Here is a 24,149-nt window from a genome sequence, read left to right on the forward strand (position 1 = left end):
ATTTCAAGGCTGCAATCACCATCTGCAGTGATTTTGGAGCCCCCCAAAATAAAGTCTGACACTGTTTCCACTGTTTCCCCATCTATTTCCCATGAAGTGGTGGGATCTAGATAAGTCTGACTCAAAAGCACTGATTCTTTCCATTACACTGCCCTGCCTCGGGATGAATGATGTAACTTCTACAGGATCGGGCTCAAACTAGCAGCCTCCGATGAGCCTCCACACCCACTCCACCCCAATCCCTAGTCCTGGGCTTAGGAAAAGAGGAGCCTAACCTTGGGGCTACAGCGAAGGGAGTAGTCTGAATATGATCAAAGGCAGAAAGTGCGGGTAGACCGCAGTGGCCCAGGTCTTTGAGATTGGCCGTCTGGAGGCAGTTTTCATTTTCATTTTGTCCTGAAAGCATTTTTCAGTTAGCCCATGGTCCTGCCTTCCTGTGTTGCAGTTATTCATGCTAAAGCTGGAGGTGGGGAATTGGCACCCAGCACAGGAATGCATCTCATCAGAGTATCTGGCATCCAAGGAAAGGAATGCGGAAGTACCTGCCCTGTGCCTTTCTGGATTTCCCTTCCCTTTGGTTCACTGTCCTCATCTCATTCCCCCTGGCAGTACTATCAGAAGTCTGAGGCCTAAATTGACCCTTTGTTTTGCTGTGTCATCTTTTAGGATCAACTCATCAGGAACTCAGGATCTGGTACCTGCCTGACATCCAAAGACAAAAAGCCAGTCATGGCCACCTGCAACCCCAGTGATCCCCACCAGCACTGGCTCTTCATTTAGGCCCTGGATCGCCCCCTGTGGGAGTTCCCACAAGCTTCTCAGGAAACAGAATCTGGGGGAACCTGACCAGCAGCTTCCCTGTCAGCCTTAAAGATGGATTTCAAACCCAATGGAAGTCAAGGCAGAACCTTCCTACTCCTTGCAACAACATTGGGCCTGTTTTCTTTCCTCCACATTGGTGGACAAGACCATTAGAACACATAAGACGGGGCCTAGAGCTTTCCTTCTGTCCAAGAAACAGACCTTCAAAGCAAAGGAGGCAGCTGGGGAAGGACCCGGGGCAGCAATGCCAAACTCAAGGAAAGCGCCTCTGCAGCCACATCCTGGATCCCTGGTCATCTAGGACACCTGCAGCTTCCACTGAACTATAGAGTCTATCAGAGGAATTGGAGGTCTAAGTCTTCCTTGCTGTTTTTACCTGAAGCACCTTGACAGTGCTTGACAGGTACACAACAGTCCTGTGAGAAAGACAGGAATCACCGTGCCCATTTTATAGACAAGAAAACTGAGGCAGAGAGAAGTAAAGGAGCTGGTCTGTATTCCACAGCTGGTGCGTGGCTGGAGCTGAAACTGAGGCTCAAATGTGAACCTTGAACCCAGGCTCCTCCCACCACGAGAACACTAAGCAACTAGCCATCATCTCTCCACTCTTTTTTCACTCCAGTCTGATCCTTTCTGGCTGACTGGTCTCCATAAAGCCTAGAACAGTGGAGCCAGGTAACCATGAGGGAGACCACATTTGGGAATCCTGTGATGTCCATTTTGAAAGAAACCTTGTGGAGCTAGCTGGTGATTTCTCAGGTTTAGGTCCCAGAGACTTTTTTTCAATGCTCCTCGTATAATGTAGTTCCAAAGAAATTAGCCATGGATGAAAATGAAGGCGGGATGAGGGCAGTGCCCACCAGACCCTGATTTTCCAAAGGTCTGCAAGCACAATTTAAAAATCCTTGTTTTAATCCAAGCCTATCATTTTCATATTATGAAACCAAAGCCAGATAAGAGAAGTTACTTGCCCTAGGCCACACAAGGAGGTAATGGCAACCCAGAGGCTAGGACCCAGATAAGGCTAACAGAATCCCTGGGAGGTCTGAGGAAGCAGGGCTCACGGGTAGCCTGGAGCATGGCTTTGTGACTGGCCCGGTCTGCTGTTCTCGCGTGAACTCCCCACGTGGAGCAGGCCTGCTGTGCACCTCGGCTCTTCTCCAAGCAAGTTGGACCCCACCACACATGGCCGCTTTGCCTGAAGTAGAGAACCCCAGCTGCCTGAAAGAGGACTCATTGCTTCCAGGAGGGATTCCTACTTTGAGTAGCGAGCTGTCATCTTGGGGATCACCACATGAGGGTGCCATGGGACCACAGCTGCCTCTCCTTCCCACTCAGGAAGTCTAGGTCCCATGGGGTAGCCCAGCCAAAGAGAAAGAAGAGTGGCCAGCAGCCGGGAAAGGGGAAAGTTCTTTCCCAGCAAGAGAAGAGAATGGCACATAGATCCCAATGGAAATAAAGGTTTTATGGCATGGGTGAAGGAAGCTGGCATTGGGTTCCTCTTCTTCTGGCTTGTCCCTTAGCTGATCTGTTTGGAGGATCTGCTGCTTCGAGTTGTGAAGAACCACGCACATCTGAAAAGTTCTCTCAGCCACTGTCTCTTGTCTCTAGAAATCCTCTAGGTTTCAATCTGGCCTACACAACTGTGTCAAGCATGGGCAGACATGAGGACATATGAGGCTTCCCCCTGTGGAACTCCCACTCGAGCTGGGAAAAACGCTGTGAACAAGTCATACCAAAACTAGAGATTTTCAGAGCTGGACTAGGTGAGTTAGAACAGTTCCTTTCCTTTAGGGAAATCAAGGAAGCCTCACAAAGAGGCTTCACATTTGACCTTAGACCTCAAAGGATGAATCCTCAGGTAGGAAGAGCTCAGTAAGGAAAGATCTCACGTGTCAGAAAAGTCGCAGAGGGACAGCAGTACAAGTGGATGCAGAAACCAGGAAGACCTCAGGGTGAGGGCGCAGTGGATGGTAGAAGCCAGAAGGTCAGGACCACACTTTGGCTTTCATGAGCCCTAGGCACTTGAGCCATCATTAAAAAATATTAAATTATATTTCTTACAACTGCATTGGTATTAAGATGAACATAGTCCAGAGTGATTGTAGAGACTGAGACACGTTTGCGGGCCTAAGAAGTATTACGGGCCTCGGGCACTGTGCCTGCTGCGTTTACTGGGGGAGTCAGCTGTGTAGGACAATGGGTGGGGTCCCCACTGAGAAGAGTTTGACCGCCATGCTAATAAGTTTGGTAAGCTCTAGGGAGTCTTAGTCCTTAACTCCAATCTTAGCCCTACTCTCGGTTGCATTAAGCATCCAGACATTTATCAGGCACTGATTGTCTGCCGTTTATCTTGATATCCTTCATATTCTCTATAGCATCGGCCAGCAGCTCTGCAGCCCCATCTTATGATGCATGCCCAACCAAGGTGCCCTGTCATAGCACTCAGTTTCCTCACCCCAACCCCACAGCAGGAGAGCCTCACCCAGGAGCAGTCAGCTAAGGATAACCCACAGGAGTGAGAGATGCAGCAGGTTTGGGGGTGAAGGGAGGACCAAGGAAGAGAGGTGCTCAAGAAGAGAGAAAGGAGCTAATGGGGTGGTGGAAGGGCTCAGAAACCAGAGTCGTGGCCTGCCCTTAGCCCAGGCTGGCCTTGACCTCTCCCCACATCTGTGTTATTAAAATCCACCCCCTGACCATTTTCAGTTCAGTTCAGTCTCCCAGTCGTGTCTGACTCTTTGCAACCCCATGGACTGAACTGCAGCATGCCAGGCCTCCCTGTCCATCACCAACTCCCAGAGTTCACCCAAACTCATGTCCAGTGAGTCGGTGATGCCATCCAACCATCTCATCCTCTGTCGTCCCGGGTCTTTTCAAATGAGTCAGCTCTCTGCATCAGGTGGCCAAATTATTGGAGTTTCAGCTTCAACATCAGTCCTTCCAATGAACACCCAGGACTGATCTCCTTTAGGATGGACTGGTTGGATCTCCTTGCAGTCCAAGGGACTCTTAAGAGTCTTCTCCAACACTACAGTTCAAAAGCATCAATTCTTCGGCGCTCAGCTTTCTTCACAGTCCAACTCTCACATCCATACATGACCAATGGAAAAACCATAGCCTTGACTAGACGGACCTTTGTTGGCAAAAGTGCCATTCTCAGGGCTAAACTAAAACCGTAAATCCTGCTTAAAATCTTGATGCTGGTTAGTGCTGTGCTACTGTCCCCTGGCTGCAGAAACCTCTCACCTTAGCACTGAGTGGCTGGTCCCTTCTAGGGATCTATTTCCCACTTGAAGAGAATGTGTGCCATTGTCAAAAATGAATAAGTGTCCTAGAATATATTTCTTAGTTTTAATTACAAAAATAAGGGACTTCCCTGGTAGTCCAATGGTTAAGATTCCAAGCTTCCAATGCAGGGGACATGGGTTTGATACCTGGTTGGGGAACTAAGATCTGGCAGGCTGCCAGGAGCAGTCAAAAATAATAATAATACTGTAGATAAGTCAAATAACACAGAAAAATGTGTTTTAAAAGTGAAACTGGGGAGATCCCTGGTGGTCTACTGGTTAGGATTCCAGGCTTTCACTGTCATGGCTGGGGATCAATCCCTGGTCAGGGAACTGAGATCTCGCAAGCCAAGGTGTACAGCCAAAAAAAGTACACACACAAAAGAGGGAAATAGATCATCACAGTGCTCCCATACCTATTGATTCATTGTCTAGAAGTAATATTTTCTATAAAAATTAATTAAATAATTTCTAGGTATAAACCTTCTGTACCCATATATATATATTTATAAATATATATGTGGGTAGCCATTCCTTTTCTCCAGGGGCTCCTCCTAACCCAGGGATTGAACCTGGATCTCTTGCATTGCAGGCAGATTCTTCACCATCTGAGACACCAAGGAAGCCCGCTATATAAAACAAATATATATAAATAATATATGTATGTATTTTAAAAAGGAGAAGGGGGCAGCAGAGGATGAGATGGTTAGATAACATCACCAACTCAATGGACATGAATTTGAGCAAGCCCTGGGAGACAGTGAAGGACAAAGGAGCCTGGTGTGCTGCATTCCATGGGGTTGCAAACAGTAGGATACAACTTGGCAAAAAACAACAACAACAATGAATATACACGCACACAGAGTACCATATTGTTTGAAACTTGTTATCTTCATTTAATATATACCAAGGGCATTTTTTCATATCATGTCATTTAAGTCTAACTCACTCTTTTTATTTCATTTTTAAAAATATTTATTTATTTGGCTGTGCTGGGTCTTAGTTGTAGCACAACGGATCTGCCATCTTCCTTGCAGCATGCAGGATCTTTAGTTGTGGCATGTGGGATCTAGTTCCCCAACCAGGGATCAAGCCCAGGCCCTCTCCACTGGGAGCATGGAGTCTTAGACACTGGACCACCAGCAAGTCCCTAACTCATTCTTTGTAAAAGTTGGATAGTATTCCTTAATATAATTAAACCCAATTTATCTAATCTTCCTCTATTGATGAATATTTAGGTTTTCCACAATTTTGTGACAAATTTTATGACAAACTACACAAAATTTGGTGACAACTGTACTAGACCCCAGGCTTCCTTGATGGGCTCAGATGGTAAAGAATCTGCCTGCAGTGCAGGAGACCTGGGTTCGATCTCTGGGTTGGGAAGATCCCCTGGAGGAGGGCATGGCAATCCACACCAGTATTCTTATCTGGAGAATCCCTATGGACAGAGGAACCTGGTGGGCTACAGTCCATGGGGTCACAAAGAGTTGGACACGACTGAGCGACTAAGTACAGCACTTACTAGAACCCACATCTTTATACATGTATTTATGTGGCTCTGTTTATTTCAAAAGGAACTAGCATTGCTCAGAAAAAAATGCAGAGCCTCAGAATGAAAGCCAAGCCTTCCTCCACACTTCACCCTCAGAATCAGGATGAAGAGTCTGACCAGCGTGAGAGATGAGGCTCAGTGTGAGATTAGGCAACAGTATTGAGGGTATTAAGTGCAATGCTCAACAGTCTAGTCTTTAAACAAATACATATTAGGCTTTCCCAAAGAATACAAAGATGGATGTGATGTTGACCCTGCCCTCAAAGGCTCACTTTGGAGTTTGTAACCTTCAGGAGGCTCGAGCCTCCTCTTAGACTCCTCATCCTGAGGCTAGAGCCATCTCCCTACTCTCCAGAGGAGGCATGGAGGTGGAAGGAGAATGACAAAAGAGGGCAGGGTTCCCCAGCCATCTCAGCCCTCTTCCCCGGGTCCAAGTCTGCTTTAGGTTAGAATCCTGGGGGATCGGGCTGGAGAGGCAGCCCTTAGTGCAATCCCCCCTCCCCTTCCTGGCTTCAGTTCAGTTCAGTTCAGTTCAATCTCTCAGTCGTGTCCGACTCTTTGCAACCCCATGGACTGCAGCACAACAGACTTCCCTGTCCATCACCAACTTTCGGAGCTTGCTCAAACTCAGGTCCATTGAGTCAGTGATACCATCCAGCCATCTCATCCTCTGTCATCCCCTTCTCCTCCCACCTTCAATCTTTCCCAGCATCAGGGTCTTTTCAAATGAGTCAGCTCTTTGCATCAGGTGGCCAAAGTAATGGGGTTTCAGCTTCAGCATCAGTCCTTCCAATGAATATTCAGGACTGATTTCCTTTAGGATGGGCTGGTCGGATCTCCTTGCAGTCCAAGGGACTCTGAAGAGTCTTCTCCCAACACCACAGTTCAAAAGCATCAATTCTTCAGCACTCAGCTTTCTTTATGGTCCAACTCTCACATCCATACCTGACTACTGGAAAAACCAAAGCCTTGACTAGACGGACCTTTGTTGGCAAAGTAATGTCTCTGCTTTTTAATATGCTGTCTAGGTTTGTCATAGCTTTTCTTCCAAGGAGCAAGTGTCTTTTAATTTCATGGCTGCAGTGATTTTGGAGCCCCCAAAAATAAAGTCTCTCACTGTTTCCATTGTTTAACCATCTATCTGCCACAAAGTTATGGGACCAGATGCCATGATCTTAGTTTTCTGAATGTTGAGTTTTAAACCAACTTTTTCACTCTCCTCTTTCACTTTCATCAAGAGGCTCTTTAGTTCTTCTTTGATTTCTGCCATAACGGTGGTGTCATCTGCGTATCTGAGGTTATTGATGTTTCTCCTGGCAATCTTGATTCCAGCTTGTGCTTCATCCAGCCCAGGATTTCACATGATGTACTCTGCATATAAGTTAAATAAGCAGGGTGACAATATACAGCCTTGACGTACTCCTTTCCCGATTTGGAATCAGTCTGTTGTTCCATGTCCAGTTCTAACTGTTCCTTCCTGACCTGCATACAGATTTCTCAGGAGGCAGGTCAGGTGGTCTGGTATTCCCATCTCTTGAAGAATTTTCCACAGTTTGTTGTGATCCACACAGTCAAAGGCTTTGGCATAGTCAATAAAGCAGAAGTAGATGTTTTTCTGGAACTCTCTTGCTTTTTCGATGATCCAACGGATGTTGGCAATTTGATCTCTGGTTCCTCTGCCTTTTCTAAATCCAGCTTGAACATCTGGAAGTTCACGGTTCATGTACTGTTGAAGGCTGGCTTGGAGAATTTTGAGCATTACTTTGCTAGTGTGTGAGATGAGTGCAATTGTGCGATAGTTTGAACATTCTTTGGCATTGCCGTTCCTTGGGATTGGAATGAAAACTGACCTTTCTCAGTCTTGTGGCTGCTACTGAGTTTTCCAAATTTGCTGGCATATTGAGTGCAGCACTTTCACAGCATCATCTTTTAGAGTTTGAAATAGCTCAACTGGAATTCCATCATCTCCACTAGCTTTGTTCGTAGTGATGCTTCCTAAGGCCCACCTGACTTCACATTCCAGGATGTCTGGCTCTAGGTGAGTGATCACACCATTGTGGCTTCCTCTGTGCCACATCACTGTGGCACCATTCCTGGCTTCTCTCTGCCTAAATCACAGCTCCACCCACAGTGCTCATTCAGGGACCTCCCAACCCAGAGTTTGCCACCCACCACCAGGCACTCTGCACCTCCCTCCTTCTTCCTCTCCTGACTCTGATGGGCAGAGCCTCTCATCTCCTGCAGGATACACCTGCCCCGAAACTCCCAATCCTCTGCCCTCCACCCTCATAGCTGGAAGACTAGCTTCCTATCCTGAAGGCTCTCTCTTCTCACCCACCCCATACTCTCCTTCTCTGAGAGTTATTTCATCTGCTATCCATATGAGTTTCCCCTAACCTGCTTCCTAATGCCATCCTCCATCAGAAGTCTCTCCACTGAACTTCCCTGGTGGTCCAGTGGTTAAGACGCCTTGCTCCACTGGAGCAGGCACAGATTCCATCACTGGCTGAGAAAGTTCCATATGCCAAGGGGCAGCCAGAGAGAAAAATAAATGCATAAAGTAAAATACACCCAATGGAAACTAAATACCATTAGCAATTTGATACCATCACCACCACAGTCACACCTTTATAAATACCATTAGCAATTTGATACCATCACCACCATAATCACACCTTTAAAAAAAAAAAAAGAGTAATAAACATTTGGAAGTATACCTTGTTCTTGAAAAAATAATAATTCTCTCCACTGCATCTACTCTGCTTTTGTCTCCCTGCATTTATGCCTCTGTCTGTGTCCTGGGGGAATGACCCATCTCCTTCTTTGGGCAGGGAGATGCTGCTGTCTCTTCCTTCTTTCTGCTGACCCTCCAGCCCTGTTTGCCTCCACCTTCTGGTGCCCGGGGTAGGTCTCTGCACTTACAGTGCCCCAGAGGGCAGTGAGGCAGTGGCAGGTTAGGAGGGGAGCACCCCAAAGGAAAAGCCAGTCCTGTCTTTCCATCTTATTTCTGGTAAAGAGTTTGTTGGATGCTTTTCAACTGAAAGGAGATGATTAACTCAGCCCTGGCCTTGTTCTGTCTTTGATCATAGATAAATTAGTTTACCTGAAAAGAAATCTTTTCATTTGTGTTTCCATGTCACCTGTGATTTTCCCTGCCTTTCACCCACAGCCCTGCCAGTTGGCAGGAAGAAGGTCAGCAAAGCTGCTGATAAAAGGAGTATAAAGAGGGCTTGGTTCATGGCAAGGGGGCAGTGGTCTACTCGCTGGCAACATGCTGCGCTTGCTGGTGTTCACCTCTCTCGTCCTTTATGGTAAGTGGATCATCTGGCCGGAGATCTGTAGGGAGGGAGATAGAGCAGGAGGGTCCGAAAGCTTTCACTAAGCCCAGGTCTTATCCTGGGGCAGGCAGGAGACTCTGCCTGTGTGTCTAGCAAAAACTTTACTCTCCTGGAGCTCGTGATAGAAAATGTCAGGAACCCTTGGCTGACAGGTTCCTGAAGCAGAGAGGAGCCTCTTCCAGGCCCCAGCTTCCCCATCATCCCTGATGACAGGAAGACATCCTCAGCAGGTGCCTCATGGCATGTGTACTGCTGTCCCCGCCCCCTGGGGAATCCAGCTAAAGCTCTGTGTGTGGGCAGGTGGGGGCGAGGCGAGGGGTAGAGACCCTGAGCGAGGCTGAGACCACTGGGTCCTGGCGGCTGTGTGAAATGGGCCAGAGTTCTGGGGACACGTAGGGGAAGCAGAAGGCACTTGGACTTCCCTGCTTTCAAAAGGGACCCAGAAAACTCACAGCTGGGCCCCTCATTTGCTAGGGAGGAACTGTGAGTTTGCAGACAAAGCACAACTGCCACCCGCCCTCCCACCCTGAGCTGACCCCACGCTTAGTCATCACTCACTTTTCTTCTGCTCCACAAAGGACACAGCACCCAGGACTTTCCAGAAACCAACGCCCGGGTAGTTGGAGGGACTGCGGTCTCAAAGAATTCTTGGCCCTCTCAGGTGGGTGTTCCTTCACAGCCCCAGACTGCCAATGAAATAAGAGTTGCTTGTGCCCTGACACACACTCTTATGCATATGTGTGCATATCCTTATCTACAGGAAGTTCTCCAGCTGCTTGGATTCTAGATGTTGAAGATGAATGGGAACAGGCTTAGGAGTGTTTTTCTAAATGCAAAAGGAGTTTTTCTCTAAATGCAAAAACACCAACCACACTCACTTTCCCAGGCACACACACAAACACAAACCTCATGTACACTCCCAGCGATACCACTTGGACCACACTAGCAAGACTGTATGCCAGACTCACATAGATGCAACACACTTTCACACACACACACACACAGCCCTCTCCATGCAGTGTGTGTCACATTTGAACACACCCTGCCCCCAAATAAAGCACGTTGTTCATGTGGCTATTTAAAGAGTTTCCACTTTCAAAATAGGGCTCTGCTTTGATTTAAGCAATTCTAATTGTGTAAAACTGGCAAATTGACTGGTGAATAGCCATACTTTGAGAGGAATCACTGCAATTAATTCTGAATTAAACCCAATTTACAAAAGTTTGAGTCTCCATTTTCAGGAGTAGAGTTATTGTGTGATAAGAGCCACCGAAGGAGGGGGCGTGAACTGATTAAAACGAATGTTCCAGTGGCATTTCTAAGCATCTGCTGAATGAAGGGCCAGGGTGTATCTTGAAAACACTGGAGGGGAGTTCTGGGGACCTCGGCTTGTGAATTAGGTGATGGAGCAATTCCATGGCTACATTTCCTTCCCAAGAGGCAATGGAGGTAGAAGGACCTGGGTTCTTGGCCCTTTGCAACAACCTAGTGTAACGATGCCAAATGCACTGTATGTGTAGCCCAGATAGTTGGCGGATATTTTGAGGGACGGCAGGAATTTAAGGAGATCTTGGTTTGGGACGAAGTTTTTTTAAAAAACACCAACCTATCCCTCTTTTCTTCTCTCCCCATCTAGATTTCCCTCCAGTACAAGTCTGGAAGTTCCTGGTATCACACCTGTGGAGGCACCCTCATCAAACAGAAGTGGGTGATGACAGCGGCTCACTGTGTGGATAGGTGAGAAAAACAAACCAGCTTTTCTGAGCTCCTGGGAGGGGAAGAGTCTGGTCCTTCTAGAGGAATATGTATCCTGGAGCACTCAGGACAAGACTTAAGAAGGTGTTTGGGGGACTGTAGGGAGGTAGTGAGATGAAAACTACAAACTATGCACTTTTCAAAGCCTGGCATCAGACAAGTTCATGTTCAAATCCAGTCCCACCTTCTTCTAGCTAAGTGAACTTGAATGGCTTACTTAGCTCCCTAAGCTCTTACTCTCTTATCTTGAAAACGGGGTAATAATACCTACTTTGTAGAATTATTGTGAGGATTAAGTAGATAAATATTTAAGTACCTAGTCAATGCCTGATCGGTAACCGTTTTTTCATATTTTATCTTGAGCAATGGTTCTTAAATTTGAGCATATATCAGAATCACCTACAAGGCACAGATTGCTGGGCCCCACCCAGTAGAGTTTCTGATAGAGAACTCCAGGCTGAGTCCTGATAATCGGCATTTCTAGCAAGTTTCCAAGTTCTGGTGCTGCTGGTCCAGGGACCATGTTTTAAGAACTCTTGGTCTAGAAGCTTATGTACCTCTCAACATCCCCCTGTGGTCTGAGAGACAGTCTTTCATTTATGCCCACCACACTTCTCCCAAGTTATGAGATATTCAGCCTCTGATGTTTAACTTAGTATATTGGGGAAATGAAGCTGATGGTATTTTTTGTCACTTCCACAAGTTAGCAACTTGGGGATGAGAGGGCTGGTTATTTCTTCATCTCCCAGGGTCTTCCATATTCCTTCTGCCGGGGCCAGAAAAGATGAGTTCCTGTCCTAAAAATGAGATGGAAGATGCCTTACCAACTTTTCTCTGAGAGGAGAAAGAAAAGGCTCATTCAGGGGTTCCCTCTCTCCCTTCAGCCAAATGACCTTCCGTGTGGTGCTGGGAGACCACAACCTGAGCCAGAATGATGGCACCGAGCAGTACATCAGCGTGCAGAAGATCGTGGTGCATCCATCCTGGAACAGCAACAACGTGGCTGCAGGGTAGGGCAAGGTGGCGCTGGCCCGGGGCTGGGAGGTGGAGGGCTGGCTGCCCAGCCACAGGGTCTGGGCTTCCTTCACATTCATCCAGGAGGACTTTGAGAATTAAGATGTTGGCAGGCTTTCCCAATGTCTCAAGTGGTAAAGAATCTGCCTGCAATACAGGAGACACAGGAGATGTGGGTTCGATCCCTGGGTCAGCAAGATCCCCTGGAAGAGGAAATGGCAACCCACTCCAGTATTCTTGCCTGGAAAATCCCATGGACAGAGGAGCCTGATGAGCTACAGTCCATGGGGTTGCAAAGAGTTGGACATGACTGAGCACACACTAGGACTTGAGAACATTTCAAGGTCTTTGGGATTTGTTTGATCTGGGCTGGTCTGCATTATTGGATCCCCTGAAGCTCCTTCTCTGCAGAGTTTAATGTTCCTGTTTCTATTGTTATTTATTATTCATTTTATGGCATAGACTCCATTAGCAAAGGGCTTTCCTTGTAGCTCAGTTGGTAAAAAATCTGCCTGCAATGCAGGAAACCTGGGTTCCATCCCAGGTAACGAAGATCCCCTGGAGGAGGAAATGGCAACCCACTCCAGTATTCTTGCCTGGAGAATCCCATGGACAGAGGAGCCTGGCAAGCTACAGTCCATGGGGTCGTGAGAGTCAGACACGACTTAGCCACTATACCACCACCATTAGCAAAAACGGACTTCCTAAAAATGAATCTTACAGTAAGAAAACTTCTGCAAGACTAAGCTGTAAACTTTTGGAAAGGAAGTAGTTAAAAGGGTGGCCAGTCTAGAGAGTGTGGGAGTGGGGATGGGCTCCAGTAACTGGGGTACATCTGCAAAGCATTTTATGTCTTTCTCATTTGAGAACTCTTCTCCACTACCAAGATCACAGCCCTCCACTCTTTTCTAAGCTTCACTCCCCGGGGCTGCAAATAAGAACTAGCGACCATGCCAAGACCTAACCAGCAGGGGCTGCTGTTACACACAGAATACCCTAGACTCCAAATGCGCAATTCCTCAAGTTTGAAGCTTGGCGAGTCCCCTCCTTCTTCGAAGTCACTGGTTTCCGATCCTGTGGGGATACAAGGCTTAGGGAGGGCTTGTCCCTATGCTGAGCTGAAGGAAGTTCCGGTCCCGCCAGCAAGCAGTCTCCTTTCCACCCACAGTTACGACATCGCCGTGCTGCGCCTGGCCCAGAGTGCTACCCTCAACAGCTATGTCCAGCTGGGTGTTCTGCCACAGTCGGGAACCATCCTGGCTAACAACACGCCCTGCTACATCACAGGCTGGGGCAGGACTAAGAGTAAGTTGCCTGCACTGGCACCATCCATCCCCCACATGGATACTGATTAGCTGGCTGAGCTTCTGCAGCCCTAGTTTTGTGGTCCTAAGTGTTCAGAGCCGGAGGCCAGGAACCAGAGGAACCACCAGAGATAAAATAACTGGTGCGTGAAATCAACCTAAGAACAAGCCATGCAACAGTCAATTCAGAGATTCACAGACTCTTAGCAACAAAAAAAATAAGGCCTTATCTCAGAGAGTATTTTTTACTAGCCTCTCATTTTATATACGAGGAAACTGAGGCCCAAAGAAAGTAAAGACTGTTCCAGATCACATGACTAGTTAGTGACTAGTTAGTACCTGGTTAGCTGGGGCCAGAACGCAGGTATTTTGGCTCCCACTTTGGTGGTCACTACAGCATCATGCTACCCCCATAGACAAATCACTGGGCTGTGGGTTGGAGCGAAAGAGCCAGGGGTGGTTGCAGGTCCAAAGAAGTCAAGGCAGGGGCGGCCTCAGCCCTCTTCTGGTCAATCAGGGAGGATTACTAGAAGGGAAAGTCACTGGATGACACAGAAAGGTGGGAGGGGCTATGAGCAGAGATGGTTAACAAGGGTAGAGACAGCAGGCCTGGTGCAGAAGGCTGAGAGCCACTGGGCAGGATCTGAGCTCTGCAGGAGAGGCGAGGTCTTGCTGTGAGCAACAGTCTAGTGGGAAAACCTGGGGCTGAGACAGACATGCTTCTAAGCCAGCTTTGCTCTCGGTTCACTTAATGTCATTGTGGTTCAATCTCCCGATCTGTATATAACATGAAAGTGTTGTTGTAAGGATCCAAAAAGAAAAAAAAAAAATCAGATAAAGGAAAACTGCACTAAGCTCTTAAGAAATGGAAAGAAGGCTACACAGTTCCAGTTCTACTCCATGGGGTTTATGGTGTAAGGAAGCAGGACAGACAGATGAGTTATTAACAAAAAGACCATTCTAGTGGCACCCCATTCCAGTACTCTTGCCTGGAAAATCCCATGGACGGAGGAGCCTGATAGGCTGCAGTCCATGGGGTCGCTAAGAGTCGGACACGACTGAGCGACTTCACTTTCACTTTTCACTTTCATGCATTGGAGGAGGAAATGGCAACCCACTCCAGTGTTCTTGCCTAGAGAATCCCAGGGACTGCGGGGCCTGGTGGGCTGCCGTCTATGGGGTTGCACAGAGTCGGACACGACTGAACCAACTTAGCAGTTACTTAACTAAAGTAGTCATGAGTTAGTGGTTTGGAATATGGGACTACTAGTCAAGAAAGGTGCCTGTACCTTTCACCTAAAGAGAAACAAGAGGACAGTCTATGACATGGCAGAGAAAAGGAGCTTACCCTGACTTCAGCTTTCATGAGAGCTTGGGAAAGTTTGGCCAGGTGTGGAAGGTTTTCCCTGCACAGCATCTGGGGCTGACCTCTAAAGTTGTGTGTGCTGTTCAGCCAATGGGCAGCTGGCCCAGACCCTGCAGCAGGCTTACCTGCCCTCCGTGGACTACGCCACCTGCTCCAGCTCCTCCTACTGGGGCTCCACTGTGAAGACCACCATGGTGTGCGCTGGAGGAGACGGAGTTCGTGCTGGATGCCAGGTGAACACAGGCTCAGAGTGTCAGAAGTCTCACCCCAGCTCCCTCTCCTCTCTGCCTCTCACCCCCTACCTTTTCCTCACCTCCTATTCCATACCTACTCCCACCCATATATAGAGACTCAACTTTCTAGTCTAGTGTCTGGATGAGAATTATTCTGTGCTGGTAAGTCTGTATTCCAGGAATCTCAAAGTTGAAAGGAACCTTAAAATTCATCTTGCCTGCCTGATGCCCCCACCTCAAAAGTTTGCATGTGGCCTAACATTTGTGTTGGTATATGTGAGTGTTCTTTAGAAGTTATTTGTGCCTTAGATTTTTAATGGCTGCAGTAAGGCTAGGCCTGGATTGGTGGTTGTGACTGTGTATAAGGTAGCTTCCCTCCCATCAACCCCAATTTTTCTTTCTTTCTTTTTTTTTTAATATTCTGTTTATTTATTTGACTGAACCAGGTCTTAGTTGTAACACGTGAGATCTTCTGTCTGGGATCTTTAGTTGTGGCGTGTGAACTCCCAGTTGCAGTATGTGGGATCTAGTTCCCTGACCAGGGATCAAACCCAGGCCCCCTATATTGGGAGTGCAGAGTCTTAGCCATTGGACCACCAGGGAAGTCCCCTAATTTTTCTTATAGCTCCTCTACCACCACCCTTTTGACCCAGTAGTATTGATAGCAATATATATACAGGTGAATACGGTAGGGGAAAGTACACTAAATAGCTTTATAATAGAATATATATAAACTATTATAAAATTATATATATGTATGAATCATCTTCTATTTACACAAGATCAATCAGCAATACACCATCTTACAGATTTGGTACTGCAGTCCAATAAAAGTTCTTGATTATCTGCTAAATGCTAGGCACTGTGTTTGATTCATCTGTATTAAAAATACTAAAGATACAAAGATGAATATAAACACAATCTAGTGGAGGAATGGAGAGACATAGGACAGAACGTCTACAGTGTGGCTAAGTGTTATAATAAAGACATGCCTAAAGGTGATACAGGAATCCAAAAACCAGATACTCCCCTCTCTACCTGTTGGTGTCAGAAAAGACTTGCCTTCCCCGAGAAGCTAGAGTTCATAGTGAGTCATGAAGGTTAAACAGAAAGCCAGGCAAGAAAAAAGAGGAAAAAATATTCAGAGAGAGAGAACCTGAAGAGAGACATAGGCTAAGAACCTAGAACACACAGAATTATAAGGCATTCCCTAGAGCTAGAGCAGCGGTCAGGGCTCACAGTCTCCAGCACCTAACTTGCTGCCTCTGTTTTTTGTGTGGCCTGTGAGCTAAGAATGTTTTTTATATTTTTTTTTAATGGTTGGGAAAAAATTTAAAAAGGAAGAATATGTTATGACACATGAAAAATATAAAATTTCAATGTTTGTTTTAAAAAGAAGGTTTCCTTGGAATGCAGTTATACTTGTTCATGACATTGTTTATGGCTGCATTCATGGGGTTGAACAGTTGGGAGAGAGACTGTAGGACCTGCAAAGCCTGAGATACTTACTTTTTGGCTCTTTACAAAAAAAATGTGCTGACCTCTGGGCTACAACTTAAACTATTACCATTCTAGGGAATGTCAGGAGATGACACTAGAGACAGGTAGGAGCCACAGGACTTGGAAAGTGAAAGAAAGTGAAAGTGAAGTCACTCAGTTGTGTCCAACTCTGCGACCCCATGGACTGTAGCCTACCACGCTCCTCTGTCCATGGGATTTTCCAGGCAATAGTACTGGAGTGGATTGCCATTTCCTTCTCCAGGGGGTCTTCCCAACCCCAGGGATTGAACCCAGGTCTCCTGCACTGTAGACAGACGCTTTACCGTCTGAGCCACCAGGGAAGTCCACAGGACTTGGGCCTTCATTCAAATAGCATGCTTGGGACATGCACTTTATCTTAGACACTGGGAAACCCTTCAAGAGTTTTAAACAAGAGAACAGCATGAGGAGATTTGCCTTTTAAAAGCACTCTCTGATGACAAGGTAAGCATGTATTTGAAGAGGGAAAAATTAGCAGGGAGACTGCTTAGGAGACTGTTTCAATTATCTAGGCAAGAAATCTGAGGGTCCAAGTTAGCGCAGTGGAAAGGAGGGAGGTGGAGGATCAGGAGTGACTTCCAGGCATCTCAGTTAAGTGATTTGGGGGAGGGGTTTGCAGCGTCCAATGAGACAAGATTTCTAGGATTTGGGAGGGAAAGTGATGAATATGGTTCTGGACAAATTGAGTCTGAGATCTCAGTGGGACATTCAGCTATAGTTTAACTGGTAAGAAACCAGATATAAAGAAAGTAGAGCCTGGAAGAGAAAACTGGGCTAGAGATAAGCTCAACAGGAAATGAGATTCCTCAAACTCTCCCACCCTCTACTCCCCACTTCCCTCAGGGAAAAGTGGTAGAATGAGGGAAAAAAAAAAATTAAACAGTGAGTTGGGGAAGAACTGTGATAACAGGAATATTTGAGTGCTTCAGGGCTAGGTGGAGGACAAAGGATCCGTAAGGATCTAAGAAGTAAGAGAAAACCATAGTAATAAGAGGTTTACAAACTCTCAGGAAATACTGACAGGTCATCACATAGCCTACAGTGAAGCCAGGAGCCACAGAGCATAACTGAAAGTAGCTTCTTTGGCAGTTGACAGATCACTGGTAACTACGGCCAGAACAGTTTCAGTGGAGTGATGAGGACGGAAGCTTGATTGAAAGGTAAGGCATGAAGAGGCACTAAGAAATAGCAAGAAACATAGAATACTCTTTCAAGAATCTTGGATGAAAGAGGAATTTAAAAGTCTGGTGGCTTTCAGGAGGATGAAAGTCATGGAGCGGGTGCATCTTTTAAGATTGAAGAAAATTGAGTGTATTTCTGGGCAGAGAGGAAAGGATCCTGTAGAGTCAGAGAGAGGGAATAAATGGATGATGCAAGACCCCAGGGGCTCCCCCAGGGGTAGCTCAGCTGATAAAGAATCTGCCTACAATGCAGGAGACAGGGATTCGATCCCTGGGCTGGGAAGATACCCTGGAGGAGGGCATGGCAACCCACTCTAGTATTCTTGTCTAGAGAATCCCCATGGACAGAGGAGCCTGGAGGGCTACAGTCCATGGAGTTGCAAAGAGTCGGACATGACTGAGCGACTAAGCACAGCACAGCACAGCAAGATCCCAGAGGGGAAGGAAGAGATGAACCAAGAACACAGGTGGAGCTGGCTTTGAATAGAAGAGGGACACAGAAACATGCGTGGATATGAAATAATGTGCAGGCTGAGTAGCTGAAATTTGGTGGGTGTTCTGTAATTGCTTCTATTTACTCATGAACTAGGAGTCAAATGTGGAAAAATGAAGGGGTAAAAGGGTTGGATGGATTTGGATTAAGATGAATGGAGAAAGACTGGCCTCCATGATGTTGCTGACAGGCTGAGGTTAGAGACCATGCAATAATCATATGGGTAAATTATTCACTCCATTCAAGGATCTAGTTGTAGGCAATGGATTAGTTCAGGGCTGGGTTTTCATGCATTATTGAAACATAAAAGTATTTCAGATCAAATGCAAGCTCTAAGCTGGGTGGAGGAGGAAGAGAAGCCAGAAGGAGACTGGTAGGCTGGCTGAAATAGTAGAATCAAAAATTAAAGGTTTTTTTGGTGAGCACTTAGTACTATGAAAGTAAGGTGACCAACTCATCCCAGTTTTCCCAGGACTTCCCCAAGGTCAGCTGAAAAAAAGCCCGAAACTACACAACTTACAAGTTAAGAGTTTTGTTTTGGTCGATGAACCTACTGAGGACTATAGCCTGGAAGACACCCTTTCAGACAGCTCAGAGGAACAGTTTCAAAGAGGTAAGGAAGGAGCCAGGGGATGTTAGAATTTTTGCTGGGGAAAAAAAAAAAAAAAAAAAACAGTTAGCCATCAAAGATTACTGCTAATAACAAGAAACAGACATCTCAAGTGAATGGTTTCAGTGCTTTTCCCTGTCTGGGAAGATGCAAGAGTCTGGGCTCACAGAAACCAGCCCTTTGATATTCATTGTAACTATCTAGGGTCAGTATCATTTTTCTCCATCTTGAAATCCCTTCAGGATGTGGAGAGTGGCTGCAGGGGCAGGTGGTTTGATAGTGGGCAACATTCATTGTTTCCCAGAATAGCAGGCAACACTTCATGTACTGACACAGCAGGCAACATTTTTTTTTGTCCACATCTAAAAGTCCTGTATCCTGGGAACCCTACCTGCAAGTTAGGGTAAAAAAAAGATGTGGGACTTCCCTGGTGGTTTAGTGGCTAAGGCTCAGCGCTCTGAATACAGGGGGCTCTGGGTTCGATCCTTGGTCAGAGAACTAGATTCCACATGTCACAACTAAGACCCAGTGCAGCCAAATGAATAAATAAATCAATGAAGACAAACACATAAGTCAAATTCTTCCAGTTCCTCACCAGCCAGCCTCACCAATAACCTCTTAAGGTTTAACCTTTCTGAGTTTAATTCACTTTCCCCTGTTTGCTCTCAAAGTCTTGAACTCTGAAAAACTAGAGTACTTTCCTTCTGGCTGACACTGCAAATCAGTCTCTGAGGCCGTTGTGTCTCCACAGTCTCTTCCCACTGGAACTTCCCAAATACTGTGTCTTGGTTTTGGGGCTTTCAGATTTCTGTGTCCCCAGCCAATCTCCTCAGAGGGGATTCACTAAACGCCTCTCACGGCAATCCAACCACTCCCATTGAGCTCTCTCCCAGCTCTTCCTTCTGCCCTAAAATCCTCAGCCATATCCTCCTTCACTACAGAGCTTTTGTTTCTTTTCAGGTCAATTAGCATAAGACAGTAATACGGTACACAATTCAATTACCTTCCATTCCTCTAGTTTAGAAATACTCTCAAATCCCTATAAGAATTTAGGTGGAAGATATTTAAACTGTTTTGTATTGAGTACAATAACCTAAAGGAATATACATCTTTCTTTTTATAAAAAGAATAACCATCTTCTTTTCCCAAACATAGTGAGGGTGGGGTACAGCTACTTCCTTAAAAAAAAAAAATTAGCCCCAATTTGAACTTTTGGTCTCTTTCCCTAGTTCTTCTTTTTTTTTTTTTTTCATTGAATGATTACCTTGTTTAAGGTGGCAAATAAAACTCTGAGGCTTGATAGTGGGAAAGAACAGTCATGTGTTTCTTCTACAAGTTCTCCCTCCCTAGAGGGGACTACTTTTAACTCTTGAGTTGATTTCTTTTATGTCTACCTCCAGCTCTCTAAAAGCATATACTTATATTGCTACTTAATTTTTCACTTCAGGCATAATGCAAGATATGGAACTTCTCTTCCTTTACACATTTATACTTGCCCTTCAAGCATGAATTTTTCTGATCCCCACCCCAAGATCCCAAAATAATTTCAGTTAAATTAACATTTAGTATTTATTATAATTATGTAAAATGCTATTCCCTGAATAATTTTGTTTTCCCTAGAGTTAATAATTGTCTTTTAAAATTTGCATAATATATACTCATGGCAAATAGATGGGGAGAAAATGGAAACTGGCAGTTTTTATTTTCTTGTGCTTAAAAATCACTGTAGACGGTAACTGCAGCCATGAAATCAAAAGACGCTTGCTCCTTGGAAGAAAAGCTCTGACAAACCTAGATGGCATATTAAAAAGCAGAGGCATTACTTTGCTGACAAAGGTCCATATTGTCAAAGCTGTGGCTTTTGCCGTAGTCACACAGATGTGAAAATTGGACAATAAAGAAGGCTGAGCACCAAAGAAATGATGCTTTTGAATTGTGGTGCTGGAGAAGACTTGAGAGTCCCTTGGACAGCAAAGAGATCAAACCAGTCAGTCCTAAAGGAAACCAACCCTGAATATTCACTGGAAGGACTGATGCTGAAGCTGAAACTCCTATACTCTGGCCACCTGATGAGAAGAGCTGACTCAATGGAAAAGACCCTGATGCTGGGAAAGACTGAGGGCAGAAGGAGAAGGAGACGACAGAGGATGAGATGGTTGGATGGCATCACTAACTCAATTGACATGAGTTTGAGCAAACTTTGGGAGATAGTGAAGGACAGGGAAGTCTGGAGTGCTGCAGTCCATGGGGTCACAAAGAGTTGGATGAGACTTATTGACCAAACAACAACTAACAACATACTCAACTCATCACCAGTTCAGCCTTAAACTCTCCACTAATTTATAACTGACCTATTTTATCTTCTCTTGACCTAGTGTTCTGTGTCTTGGTATGGGTCTATTTGCATTCATTTTGAGGGATAGTTAGTGAGTTTTTTCATCCTGGAAACTCCAGACCTTTGGTTCTGAAAATGTTTATTTATTGATGATTTCCTCCCCTCCGTTTTCATTTTTTGTTTCTAGAATTCCTGTTACTCACAATCCACCTCCTAAACTGGGTCTCCTATTTTCTTATTTTCTCTCTATATAGTTTGTCTACTTTATCTCCTAGCCTAATATTTCATTTCTACTATCATATTCATGTTTCCAAAGGCTTTTTGTTTTCTGAATGCTCTAATAGCTTGCTCTTCTTATATCATGGATATAATACTTATATAGTTTTATTGTTTATAGTCTTCTCCCTGCATAATCTTGGTTGTCTTCATTTTTTGTTTATTTCTTTCTCTTTATTTTGATCTTTATTTTTTAAATTTTTAAAAAAAAATTTTATTGGAGTATAGGTAATATACAATGTTGTGTGAGTTTTAGGTATACACAAAGTAGAATCAGTTATACATATATTCACTTTTTTTTTCATTCTTTTCCCACATGGGCCATTACAGAATATTGAATAGAAGTTCCCTGTGCTGTACAGTAGGTTCTTATTAATTACCTGTTTTACATATAGTACTGTATACACGTCAATCCCAATCTCCCTATTTTTCCCTCCCCGCCCATTTCTCTCTCCCCTGATAATCATAAGTTTGTTTTCTACATCTGTGACTCTACTTCTGTTCTAGAGTCCACATATAAGTGATATCATATGATATTTGTCTTTCTGTGTCTGACTTACTTCACTCAGGATCTTTATTTTTATATTGAGGCTTTCTTCCCTGGTGACTCAGATGGTAAAGAGTCTGCCTGCAATGCAGGAGACCCGGGTTCAATGCCTGGGTCGGGAAGATCCCCTGGAGAAGGAAATGGCAACCCACTCCAGTATTCTTGCCTGAAGAATCTCATGAACAGAGGAGCCTGGAGGGCTACAGTCCATGGGGTCGCAAAGAGTCAGACACGACTGAGCAACTAACACTTTCTTCAGATGTTTGGTCATCCCTGACCATCTGCTCTTATTTCAGAGTAGGACAGTGGCAAGCTGATAGGTACCTCTGGCCATAGATGGGGTTCATCTATAGGGAACTGCTTTGTCAGGTGATCTGGCTAGGCCGGTTCATTGGAGGACTTCTAATGATAGTACCTCAAAGTCTTCCCTCTTGTGCTGGTCAGATTCTTCAATGAAATAGCTTCCAATTTTACGTCTAGAATCACAGAACTGACATCTGGGAACTGAGTAAGAAAAAGAGTATCAAGGTCATAATCTGTAAACTCAGATTCTCCTGATTCTGAGCCCAAGCAAGTAACCACTACCCAATACATCACTTTCTCTTCTCCTTACCTCAGTTTAGCTTAACATGTTTTGACTACCTACCCTGTTATCTAAATGCTGAACAATTAGACCCATTGGTCTGAATGCTGGGGGTAGATAAATCATTAGAACACCCTATTTCCCCTACCGTAGGTTCAATTTAAGTCAGTAATAGCTATTGAACTTAAGACATTCAAAGTTCTAGGCTAGCATTGTAGAGTGGAAAATATCAGCAAGATGTAGTTCCTGTCTCAAGAAGCTCACAGATAAGCGTGGGAGTTAGAAACAAATTATGAAACCAAAACACAAGGCAGAACATGACATATGGGCTGCAGAAGAAAGGAAGAAGTACTATAATTGTTTAGAAAGTGGGGATGCGAAGGAAGTAGGGATTTCAACTGGAGCTTTTATACAGTACGGGATTTATAAACAGAGATGTGGGTGGATAGGGTGTAAGCAGAAACAAAGGCCCAAAGATCCAAAGATCTGGAGTTTTAGGACTCTGCTTCTCTTCCCCACAGGGTGATTCTGGAGGCCCCCTTCACTGCTTGGTGAATGGCCAGTATGCTGTCCACGGTGTGACCAGCTTTGTATCCAGCCTGGGCTGTAATGTCGCCAAGAAGCCCACAGTCTTCACCCGGGTCTCTGCTTACATCTCTTGGATAAATAATGTGAGTCCTCTCAAATGATGGGATGAAATACAGTCACCTGGAGATTCACGCATTGACTGGGGTGGGGAGCAAAAGTTGGGCAGGAGAAGCCATCATCTTCCTCATCGCCTTCAAATAGTTATTTACCCCTTTCCCTTCCCCTCTAGTGAACTTTCCCCTGATAGTGTTGCCATCCTGAGTTCCTCTTCACATACCTACTAAGCAGGCTTCACCATCTTGTTTACTACTTAGAGTAAGGTGGTGGCAACAGCAGACCTGAACCAGGTGCCTATCAGGGCTGTCCAAGTCAAGGCCAAGGGGAAAATGGCTTCAGAAAGGCCTGCACACTCCAGGCAAGGGAATACGCACTAACATTCTCCCCCACCAGTTCTTTCTAAGGGCATCATGAGAATTTGCTCTACCATTTGGCAAGAGGTTTTACCACCTTAAACAATGGTTGAGGGCTAGGTGAGAATGTACCTACACTGACCTGGTGGTGGAGCCTCACACCATCCCACCTGTGCCCTCCAGCCTCCAAACACATTCTGGAGTCTTGTGGCATGAACCTTGACTTACAACCAGTTCAAGGTCTGCCACTATGTTCTGAGTATGTGCTTATAGCATTGAATTGTCCTGGACCAGTTAAAAACTTCTTCCTGCCTCCCACCCTCACAACTCCCCATAAACCCAGTACAGGGCCATACTCAACTAGGAGCCCTGAAGAAAAAAGAAAGGAGGTGAGCAGAAGTTGCTGACTGGATATAACCGGTTTTTCCTTCAGGCCATTGCCAGCAACTGAACATCTTCCTGAGTCCAGTGGTATTCCCAAGATGGTTCTGGGATTGACAGCAGAACTTGAGGCCATCAAAGAAAAAACCAGTCTAAGAGACTATTGAGCCAGATGTGGAAAAGCAAATAAAATCGAATATATGTAATACCCTGTGTCTTTTTATTTGTAATTAAGCCTTCTAGGGGAAAGGCAGTTATAGGGCCTGAGTTGGATTTCACCAGATTTCTGGGCTGGTTCTTCCATTTGCTGCCATCCCTGTCAGTTCACAAACTAAGCCAATTGAAGGATCTACCCATCTGTTAATCTGCCTGTCTGCCCCTTCTCCCACACATATTTGCTATATTCAGAGGCACAGAGGGCTTTAAAAATGTTCCAGAATGACAAAATGTGCCCTGACTCTCCCAGGTAGATTGGGGGCTCAGCCTTCTTTTGGTTCTCCCGTCAGTGCCTAGAACAGGGCTCACCCCAAAG

The 24,149-nt window shown here is 45.4% G+C and overlaps 2 protein-coding genes and 1 long non-coding RNA gene across 10 annotated transcripts in view; 2 read left to right on the forward strand and 1 right to left on the reverse strand.

Moving 5' to 3' along the window:
- GALNT6 (polypeptide N-acetylgalactosaminyltransferase 6) overlaps positions 1 to 2,306 on the forward strand; it is a 38,382-nt gene extending 36,076 nt beyond the window's left edge. For all 5 annotated transcript variants that reach the window (XM_086399380.1, XM_086399381.1, XM_086399383.1 and 2 more), the window contains one exon: positions 667 to 2,306. In XM_086399380.1, the coding sequence (XP_086255506.1) occupies positions 667 to 780 (114 nt within the window). In that variant the 3' untranslated portion in view covers positions 781 to 2,306. The remainder of the gene's footprint in view (positions 1 to 666) is intronic.
- On the forward strand, positions 2,302 to 23,823 carry CELA1 (chymotrypsin like elastase 1). The gene is made up of 9 exons (XM_086399390.1): positions 2,302 to 2,588; positions 8,834 to 8,975; positions 9,581 to 9,663; positions 10,639 to 10,739; positions 11,642 to 11,767; positions 12,940 to 13,076; positions 14,529 to 14,674; positions 22,760 to 22,909; positions 23,670 to 23,823. The coding sequence occupies exons 2-9, from the start codon at positions 8,936 to 8,938 to the stop codon at positions 23,685 to 23,687; spliced, it is 801 nt and encodes a 266-aa protein (XP_086255516.1). The 5' UTR covers positions 2,302 to 2,588; positions 8,834 to 8,935; the 3' UTR covers positions 23,688 to 23,823.
- The window catches only part of LOC147371588 (uncharacterized), a 59,653-nt gene continuing 47,266 nt past the window's right edge, over positions 11,763 to 24,149 (reverse strand). For 2 of the 4 annotated variants that reach the window (XR_015163647.1, XR_015163646.1), the window contains exon 3: positions 11,763 to 11,918. This is a non-coding gene — a long non-coding RNA (uncharacterized LOC147371588). Of the gene's footprint in view, positions 11,919 to 21,247; positions 22,160 to 24,149 lie in introns of those variants that run through there. The other 2 variants (XR_015163648.1, XR_015163645.1) reach the window with 1 other exon arrangement.

Source organism: Bos grunniens, chromosome 5, assembly GCF_055505025.1.
Source record: "Bos grunniens cultivar Pamir isolate PY7600 chromosome 5, Bosgru_T2T1.0, whole genome shotgun sequence".
Lineage (NCBI taxonomy): Eukaryota > Metazoa > Chordata > Mammalia > Artiodactyla > Bovidae > Bos > Bos grunniens.